General features: G+C 45.1%; 1 protein-coding gene across 1 annotated transcript; it reads left to right on the top strand.

Annotated features, from left to right (window-relative positions):
* The first annotated feature begins 2555 nt into the window (after window positions 1–2555).
* Window positions 2556–6345, top strand: si:ch211-28p3.4 (E3 ubiquitin-protein ligase TRIM39). The gene is made up of 5 exons (XM_061230412.1): window positions 2556–2648; window positions 2904–3137; window positions 3450–3469; window positions 5134–5276; window positions 5774–6345. The coding sequence occupies exons 1-5, from the start codon at window positions 2556–2558 to the stop codon at window positions 6343–6345; spliced, it is 1062 nt and encodes a 353-aa protein (XP_061086396.1).
* Window positions 6346–10212: the final 3867 nt, after the last annotated feature.

Below are 10212 nucleotides of genomic sequence, written 5' to 3'. Positions count from 1 at the left end.
ACAGTATTCCTTCCAGGCCAGTTTGACAGAAAAGGCATTCCTAAAATAGCTTCTCTTTGTTTTGCTTGTATGTATTTATTTTCCTTCACATTCTTCAGAACCTGTACAATTCCTATTGGAAATTGTTCAAGTTGTTTTTTTCCATGACACCGGACTTCTGACCAGTCTTTTAAATGACTGAACTTTCACATATTTGAGTGTCTCCAAATTTGCATATTATCCAGAATACTTTACATCAGCATATTTCTTCCATTGGAAATTTCGATGGTTTTATTGGTGTAGTGCAGAGCTGTCAACTAATTAAAATAATAATGTGGTTAATTTTCTTGTCACTAGTTGAATTAGGTGGTAGAATTGGGAAACTTTAAACCTTTAATTCATCCATAACCACTCAATAATATTAACTGGCTAGTCATACTTCATGCAATCTAGAATACAATGAAGGATAACAACGATTGCCGTACGTTTTTTTCTAATAAACTGTATATGCTGGTTTTCATTCCCAGCATAATTGTAACCTCATGGTGAAGAATAAATACTACATTCTAAGTGCTTATAATCAGTCAGATCAACTGATGCCTTACTTTTCTGTGCTGTAAGATACCTCTTCAGAAGTTAGTTAGTTCAAGATCTTTTGTTTGTCACAGAAACCAGTATACAGAGTGGCTACCCAGGACCAAATTTGAAATCCGCTGCCTTTTTTGTGCCTTTGTTTAACTGTCTGACCATAATACCTGATTCAAAGTAAAGTTCCAATGCTGTGCTTTCAAAAAGCAAAGGCACACCAGAAGAAGGATACTTACATTCTTGCAAGCTTGCATTAACAAGCTGGTGTACAGGTCTACCTAATTAAGTGGTCATTGAGTATATATTACTGTACCTAGATTTTCTAAAAAAAAATTCTCAGCTAGAACACTTCTGCAAAGAAGAGTGAGAACTGTACCAAAAGCAAGAATAAAACGACTGGCTGTCATGTGTCAATGAGCTAGTTACAGGAAATGTTTGAAAGCTGTAATAGATCTGCCAAAGGAGGTATTGTGTCCAAACTATGCCATGTTCACTGTAATAAAAAAAAATAGTGTAGATTGATGGGCAAAAATGGCTATTTTATCCATTTAAAACTAAATCTACAACACAATAAATTGTGCAAAAAGTGAACAGGTCTGAATACATTCTGAAGCCACTGTGTGTAGATACAAGGAAGAGGCAGTCCACTATATTTTCCCCAAGTTTTCTTAATCAGATGAGGAGATTAGATATGACAAAATATTTTTTAACTGGTTATCATTACAGAAAGTACATTTTTCATCTCAACTTCCGTTAAGTCATATCTTTCGGTCATTGTAATAGGACAGTGATTTTGTGCATGCTGAGGAATCTACTGTGTAATGTATGTAAATTCCCCTGCACCAGGCTCATTATGTTATTTCCCAGAATGTTTCGGGGAAGCAGCACCACACCTTCGTCTTTTTGGTAAAAGACTTGGGACTATTCCCCACCCAGTTTCAGAGGTAATAATCGTGCCAAATGAAAGTTTCCCCTCTCTCAACAAACCAGATGACCAGATGACCGCTTTAAGATGACCAGATTGATGTATAAACGAGACAATGCATGCTCTCATTCAGACCTGGGTTAAATACGTTTTGGATTCAAATACTTTTCTGTGCTCTTGCCTGGGGCAATTGAGTCAAATAAGATGAAAAAAAAAAAGCTTAGAAAAGTACTCAAAAACAATTACTAATTTGACCCAAGTCTGAATCAGAGCAACATAGGCTCCTACAGTTAGTCATCAAATGTCCTCTGTTGAGAATACTTGAGAAGAGTTTATTCAGCACCACAAAACTTCCGTGACCCCCCCGCAAGCCCAGCTACAGGCATACACGTGCCAAACTGGTCATCAGCACCCCACGACACACATAAACATGGCAGGCTCACACCATGCATTTCACAACTGCATGAAGGCCTGTGGGGTCATCAGCAGTGGCTATGAATAGTACAAGTTGGCATGGAAACCTTCCTCAGAACCACTGGGTGACATTGTACAAAGGAAAACCTGGCATATGCACCCTGGCCAGCCAGGTCAAATTAGAGCCTATAAATAAGACAGCCCTAGAACAGGCAGCACCCTCCACAGTCCGGCCGTGATAAGACTGGTGGTGGCTGGGGACTATCTCCTCTCAACCTCTTAGCAGTACCTAGATACAGTGCAAGGATTTCCCTATCCTGGGCCAAGGTGAACGCTTCTCAGCTCACTGTAGCGGTCGGGGTGCTTTCCGGTTTGCAGCATTCCTCCAACCCTGGTGTCTCCACGACTAGAGGAGTCATAGATGCCAGGTGCAGCCGGGGCTGACGGCAGGGGAAAAGGGTTTGAGTGCTTGAGTTGCCATGGCAATGCCTTTGATCCGTACTTCTCGTACACCTGAGGAGGGACAAGAGGAACTGACTGCAATATCCCAAAACAGAGTGAGTCACAGCGCCCCTGGGCCTCTTCCCTGTGCTACTGTCTTCCTTAAACACCCTTCACTTCCTATCTCTCTCATTCTGTCACACAGGAAATGCTTGTGAAACACCAGTTACACCTGAAGAAGCAGAGAGACAGAGTGGCATACCGGATGGACAAACTGACAGCAAAACAGGCTGATATCAGCGTGAGTGCACTGGAAGTGCTGTCTAGTTCTGTAGGTCAATAGCAAAGTGTTTGCTGAACTTCTACAATGCACTTACAGCAAATTAACGTAATACAAATGTGTGAACAGATAATTACTGACATGTCCCACATACCCTGGGTGTCCTCTCACCTAGAGGACAAGGTACAGGACATACTTTAACGGGAGCGTTATTAGTCACATATGAAGTCAGTTGAGCCCTATGCCTTTCCACCTTATGCTGTGCCTGTTCCTCAGCGGAAAGCAGGGGTGCTGAAGGAGCGCATGAAGAGGAAGTATGACGAGATGCAGAGGGTGTTAGAGGAGGACCTGCAGATGTCTCTGACCCAGCTGGACATGGAGACCGAGGCGGCGGTGACTTTGGTGGAGGAGCACTTTCAGAGCTGCTACCTGCTCTCCCAGGACCTGGCCCAGCAGCTGTCTGAACTGAGCCTGCGCCTGGAAAGGAACAAGCCAGAGCCCTATGACCAGGTAGGGCGCTCTCATATCATAGCCAGATGGTACCGGAGCAGGTGTTGAATTGCACTTGGATAAGTCTTGAAAATGCAGAGGCTGTTGTGACTTGATGGCCTTTGTTGAAAGTATAACCTTGGTTACAGCCTCTGGTGCATTTCTGCCCCCAGTCTAACATTGTCTCGGTTTATTTTTGACTCTTCCATGGTGCTCAAACTGTCAGAGGACCACGCCAACCTGTCGTCATGTATAGAATCTGCTGACAGCTGTAATGCTCACCCATACACACAACCTTTAACCTCTCTCCCTCCCTCTGTGTCCCCTGCACAGAATGCTGAAACAGAGGGGAGGTATGTACACCTGGTGCTTCTCATTCTTCTTGTCCTACACAGTTACACACTTTATCATTAGGGTTGTCAACCAGATAAAAAAGACAGTTGGCTTTTTCTATTAGTGATTGCTAGATTAATCGCAAAAATGTACAGCAGTGACCCTAGTGCTGAGAAGTATATGTACATGTATAGTACATGCATGCAGCAGTTAACCAGTCTACCTTGAATATTAGTGGTTGACTGACAATTGGCGGTTAATTCTTACCCTCAGGGGCTTCTGACCACCTGTTAGGAGTGTACTCTCACTGCTTGTTATGGGCATGCTGTATGCCTTAGGTTTATATGCTAGCTCTTGGTTGCAGGCTTACTCTGGTTACTTTTAGCGGCTTACACTGATTGCTTTTAGGGGCATACTGGGTTACCAGTGGCTTATTCTGAATGCTCCTTAGGGGCATACTGTGATTGCATATCAGGGACATAATTCTGATTACTTGTTATGAGGATACTCTTATTGCCTATCAGGTGGTTACAATGATTGTTCATTAGAGGCATACTGTGATTGCTTGTTAGAGGCATACTCTGCTTATCAGATTGCTGTGATTGCTCTGATTACTCAATAGCGGCTAACTCTGATTGCTTATCAGAGCTTATTCTGATTGCTTGTTAGTGGCTTAGTGTGATTGCTTGTCAGAGGCTTACTCTCACCACTTGTTATGGACTTATGAGGCTTATTAGTGGCCGTGTCCGAAACAGCCTCCTAACTACCTAACTACCAGTGTCTACTAAACATACTGCTTGCTCATATTAGTATCCGAATGCAGAGCGGGGGTAGACTGGATGAGACAGTTAAGTAGGAACATTTTTCTCTCAATGTAGTGTACTTTAATATACATATTTCTGAGGTTTAACTAGGGGTGGCATAGATGGTGCAGTGGGTAGCACTGCCGCCTCACAGCAAGGAGGTCCTGGGTTCAAATCTCCATCGGCTGGGGCCTCTCTGTGTGGAGTTTGCATGTTCTCCCCGTGTCTGTGTGGGTTTCCTCCGGGTACTCCGGTTTCCTCCCACAGTCCAAAGACATGCATGTTAGGCTGATTGGAGAGTCTAAATTGCACTTGCAAAAGTGTGTGAGTGAATGGTATGTGTGCTCTGCGATGGACTGGCGACCTGTCCAAGGTGTATTCCTGCCTTTCGCCCAATGTATGCTGGGATAGGCTCCAGCCCCCCTGCAACCCTGTTCAGGATAAGCGGGTTCAGATAATGGATGGATGGATGGATGAGGTTTAACTAAGTGTATTTGTGAGCACACCTTTCAAGAAGTAAACCACACTTTTTAGGAGGTCCAAAAGAGAGGAAGAGGTGGAACCATCTTTTAGTCCAATAGATTCATAGAGGAAGAGGCGGGGGCTTTTTATTACAAGGGCAGGCATCTTCCGACACTCCCTTACCATTGGGAAATCGCATGGGGAAATGTCACGCAGTCTGCAGTGTGTTTAGTTGACACATATTTTGAGGACACAATAGGTTCCAAAACCCTGGAAATACGAATATCATTAATACTACATTTACAGAAACCTTTTGTCTACTGAATGATTGTCTGATAGCGTGCTGAATTTATGTATGTGATAGTAAGCAAGTAAGCTGTTTCTGTGTTGTCTGACTTGGTATTATCTGCTCTCTCCAGGATAGCAGAGGTTTTGAAGGTCAGCGATCCTGACCAAATCCAGCTGGATGAATTTAAGGCTGATCAGCTCCTTGGTTCAGCTAACAACTTGCTGCTGTTCATCCGCTCCCAGATCCCTGTCACAAAGAAGCTTTTCAAGAGCTGTAAGTGTGTTCAAAACGTATAGCCGCGTAAATTGTTCCAATGTGCTGAGAGACTCTTCCAGAGCTGTGTGTCCAGGGCACTGAGAATCTCTAACATACTAGTTCCCCTGGGACAAATTATATTGCATATTTTCTCTCGTTAACTGATAACTCTCAGATATACTTTTTCAAAACTGAATAATGAAGAGCAGGGCAGAATATGGTATGGTACAGCTAAAAGAAAGTATAATGAAATGAAGATAATGTTCGTAAGGAACAAGAAAATTGTTTCACAGTCAGTCATTGTTTCTTTCCCTGTGTCATGCAGTAGGATTTAACTCATTCATATTTGTGGATTTGCTGATTTGCAGTGCAGCAAGGACCATTTTTTCTTTAAATCAGTAGAGCCATGATGTTGGCTTGTCATGTTGTGGGTTCTTCAGTGTGGCTCATAATTCTTCAATTTACTTGCAATATACGTAAATGGATAATTCACCCCCAAAAAATGTCTTAACCAGATGCTTCAGAGGTAGCCTTCGATCCGGACACTGCACACCCAAAGCTGGTCATCTCACCGAGTGGTGACTGTGCCTCCTACACCGACACCTGGCAGGAGCTACCGGAGAGCCCCGCCCGCTTTGACACCACCCTCAATGCCATCAGCCGGGAGGGCTTCACTCTGGGCCGCCACTACTGGGAGGTGGATGTAGGGGGGAAGATGTACTGGGAGGTGGGCCTGACCTATCCCAGCATTCCCCGCAAAGGGCAGGGGGAAGACTGTTGGCTGGGGAGGGGAGCGGACTCCTGGTGCTTGGAGTTCTTTGATGGAGTCTACACTGCCTGGCATGGGGGTGTGGCCCATACGCTGGACATGACCCAGCGGTTCAAGAGGGTTGGGATCTTCTGCAGCTTCCCTGGGGGCACGGTCTCCTTCTTGGGTATGGACGGCATGACCCCACTCTTTACCTTCTGTGCTGGGACCTTCAGTGATGCCCTGTACCAGGCTGTATGCCTTGGCGATGACCACCATGGCACCAACATCACTCCTATACGGCTCTGTGACGCCCCACGGTCAGGCTCCACCCACTGAGTTTTACCCACATTCATGAGGGTTGCCAGATTTAATAGATTATCTATCAGCAACCCATTCCTTTTTCCAATTTAAGTGTGTTCCCTAGCTTTCCCAGGTTATAATGAAGCCATAACATTTGATTCTAAAAACCAAACCAAACCAAATCAAAAACCTTGGTTTAAATAATTTCCTCGTGCAGAGATGAAATTCGATGCGGTCCATTGAAAAGGAATCAGCTGCCATGATCCATATGGAAACTACCATGCCTGCCAATCTTATGAAATGATTTTAGAAAAGAAAAAATGTTCCAGAAAGTAACCAAATGAATGGCTAGTTCTAATGTGGATTTAGATTGGGATATTTTTCAGGAACTTTGTTTTCCAACCTCTGAAAGTGTAGCTCATCATATATATTTTTAAAATTTCCATCGTATATATTTGACTCCTTACCATTGCTTTTAAAATGAACATTTCTAACAATAAATCCTGTGGTAGACGCTGTCTGGGTGCACTGAGTGTCTATGCTGTGAAAGTTCTTTCCCAAGAACTGTGTGTGGATGTGCGCCAGAGCTAATGCTTTTTGGCAGTGATGCATGAATTCAATTATGCCACAACATTAAAACCACTGACAGGTGAAGTGAATAACCTTGATCATCTCGTTACAATGGCACCTGTCAAGAGGTGGGATATACACTGCTCAAAAAAATAAAGGGAACGCTTAAACAACACATCCTAGATCTCGATGAATGAAATATTCCAGTTAAAAATCTTTATTCATTGCTGCAGTTGCACACCGGGGACCGGGATTCGATTCTCGGTCCTGCCAAAAGCCAAGTTTGGCCGGCTCACGTGGGGCAGCAATAATTGGCTCGCTGCTCCAGAGGGAGGGACTTGGCAGGGTTATTAGATCGCCGCACAATAAGCACCTCGGGCGCCTCGGAATCACGGCAACGGGCACGAGACGAGACGGCTTGAAGAAGGCGTGTTGCTCTCATTCGGGCCGCCGAGGGACGGGGTACGGGCGGTACATCTAATACGACTACCTCCAATTGAATCAGACGAGGTACAATTGGCTACCAAATTGGGAGAAAAAGGAAAAAATCTGGAAAAAATTTATATAAAAAAAAAATAAAAAATCTTTATTCATTACATAGTGGAATGCGTTGAGAACAAAATAACATAAGAATGATCAATGAAAATCAAAATCATTAACCCATGGAGGTCTGGATTCAGAATCATACTCAAAATAAAAGTGGAAAAATCAGATCACAGGCTGATCCAACTTCTGTGGAAATTCCTGAAGACAATTCAAAATGAGGCTCAGTAGTGTGTGTGGCCTCCACGTGCCTGTATGCACTCCCTACAACGTCTGGGCATGCTCCTGATGAGACAACGGATGTTCTCCTGAGGGATCTCCTCCCAGACCTGGATCAGGGCATCAGTCAACTCCTGGACAGTCTGTGGTGCGACGTGGCGTCAGTGGATGGAACGAGACATGATGTCCCAGAGGTGCTCGATTGGATTCAGGTCTGGGGAACAGGCAGGCCAGTCCATAGCATCAATGCCTTCGTCATGCAGGAACTGCTGACACACTCCAGCCACATGAGGCCGAACATTGTCATGCATCAGAAGGAACCCAGGCCCCACTGCACCAGCATATGGTGTGACAATGGGTCTGAGGATCTCATCCCGGTACCTAATGGCAGTCAGGGTACATCTGGCTAGCACATGGAGGTCTGTGCGACCCTCCAAGGATATGCCTCCCCAGACCATCACTGACCGACCGCCAAACCGGTCATGCTGGAGGATGTTACATGCAGCAGAAAATTCTCCACGGCGTCTCCAGACTCTGTCACGTCTGTCACATGTGCTCAGTGTGAACCTGCTCTCATCCGTGAAGAGCACAGGGTGCCACTGGCGAATCTGCCAATCCTGGTGTTCTCTGGAAAATGCCAATCGTGTTGGGCTGTGAGCACAGGCCCCACTTGTGGACGTCGGGCCCTCATACCACCCTCATGGAGTCTGTTTCTCACAGTTCGAGCAGAAACATGCACATTAGTGGCCTGCTGAAGGTAATTTTGTAGGGCTCTGGCAGTGCTCCTCCTGTTCCTCCTTGCACAAAGGAGCAGATAGCGGTCCTGCTGCTGGGTTGTTGTCCTCCTACGGCCCCTCCATGTCACCTGGTGTACTGGCCTGTCTCCTGGTATCTCCTCCATGCTCTCGACACTGTGCTGGGAGACACAGCAAACCTTCTTGCCACAGCGCGCATTGATGTGCCATCCTGGATGAGCTGCACTACCTGAGCAACTTCTGTGGGTTGCAGACACTGCCTCATGCTACCTCTAGTGGTGAGGGCACTGGCAAAATGCAAACGTGACCAAAAATTGACCAAGAAAGGATGAGGACAGGGAAATGGTCAGGGGCCACCACCTGCAGAACCATTCCCTTATAGGGATTGTCTTGCTAATTGCCTCTCATTTCCACCTGTTGTCTGTTCCATTTGCACAACAGCAGGTGAAATTGATTCACAATCAGTGTTGCTTCCTAACTGGACAGGTTGATATCCCGGAAGTGTGATTGACTTGGAGTTACATTGTAATGATTATGTGTTCCCTTTATTGGTGAACAGTTTTTGAAGTTGATGTGTTGGAAGCAGGAAAAATGGGCAAGCATAAGGATCTGAGCGACTTTGGCAAGGGCCAAATTGTGATGACGAGATGACTGGGTCAGAGCTTGAGGGGTGTTCCCAGTATTTAGTGGTTAGTGCCTACCAAAAGTGATCCAAGGAGAACAACTGGTGAACCAGCGACAGGGCCACGGGCATCTAATGCTCATTGATATGCATGGGGAGCGAAGGCTAGCCCATCTGGTCCAATCCCACAGAAGAGTTACTATAGCACAAATTTCTGAAAAAGCTAACCGTCGTTTACCTGGGGAAGGATGCACTATGGGAAGAAGGCAAGCTGGCAGAGGCAGCGAGATGCTCCGGGCAACGTTCTGCTGGGAGACCTTGGGTCCTGGCATTCATGTGGATGTTACTTAGACATGTACCACCTACCAAAACATTGTTGCAGACCCAAGTACTCCCCTTCATGACAACAGTATTCCCTGATGGCAGTGGCCTCTTTCAGCAAGATAACGCGCCCTGCCACACTGCACAAATTGTTTGGGAACGGTCTGAGGAACATGACAGAGTTCAAGTTGTTGACTTGGCCTCCAAATTCCCCAGATCACAAACCAATTGAGCATCTGTGGAATGTGCTGGATAAAGAAGTCCGATCCATGGAGGCCCCACCTTGCAGTTTACAGGACTTAAAGGATCTGCTGCGAACGTCTTGGTGCCAGATACCACAGGACACCTTCAGAGGTCTTGCCTCAGCGGGTCAGAGCTGTTTTGGTGGCACAAGGGGGACCTACACAATTTTAGGCATGTGGTTTTAATGTAGTGGCTATCTTTTTAAGACAGCTTTCCTTAGAAGAGGGAAGGGGCTCCAGAGCCTGCTATTAATAGTGGTTGTCAATGTTTTTCTTTTAATAAAGAAAATGGCTTTTCTCAATTTTCTGCTACTCCATAACTCAGAGAACTAAGAGAAGCTGGTAACATTTTAATGATTAAATGGGCAACATTATCACTCAAATTGAGATGCCCAGTTGTGCCACTGGAGGGTGGCCATTAAATAGGTCTACTACTTCTAACACCACTACAGTTACTGCTGCTGCAAATGCAAGCATCAATACTACTACTGTCATTAATACCTTTACTGTTAATACAGCTGCTACTACAACTAATTCCAGAACTACTATTAATACTACAGGATTACTACAACTATTGTTAGTGTTACCACTAGTAGGTACTATATCTAATTCAGTTCTACACTACTACAGA

This window comes from Conger conger, chromosome 2 (genome assembly GCF_963514075.1).
Source record: "Conger conger chromosome 2, fConCon1.1, whole genome shotgun sequence".
Lineage (NCBI taxonomy): Eukaryota > Metazoa > Chordata > Actinopteri > Anguilliformes > Congridae > Conger > Conger conger.
Note: the sequence above shows the minus strand (reverse complement) of the source record. Positions and strands in the feature narration are given on the sequence as shown.

Excerpts from the sequence above, each read along its gene's own strand:
- si:ch211-28p3.4 (XM_061230412.1), top strand. The coding sequence starts at position 2,556 with ATGCTTGTGAAACACCAGTTACACCTGAAGAAGCAGAGAGACAGAGTG. Across the intron at positions 3,138-3,449 it reads AGCCAGAGCCCTATGACCAG|AATGCTGAAACAGAGGGGAG; the intron begins GTAGGGCGCTCT and ends TCCCCTGCACAG. Across the intron at positions 5,277-5,773 it reads AAAGAAGCTTTTCAAGAGCT|ATGCTTCAGAGGTAGCCTTC; the intron begins GTAAGTGTGTTC and ends TGTCTTAACCAG.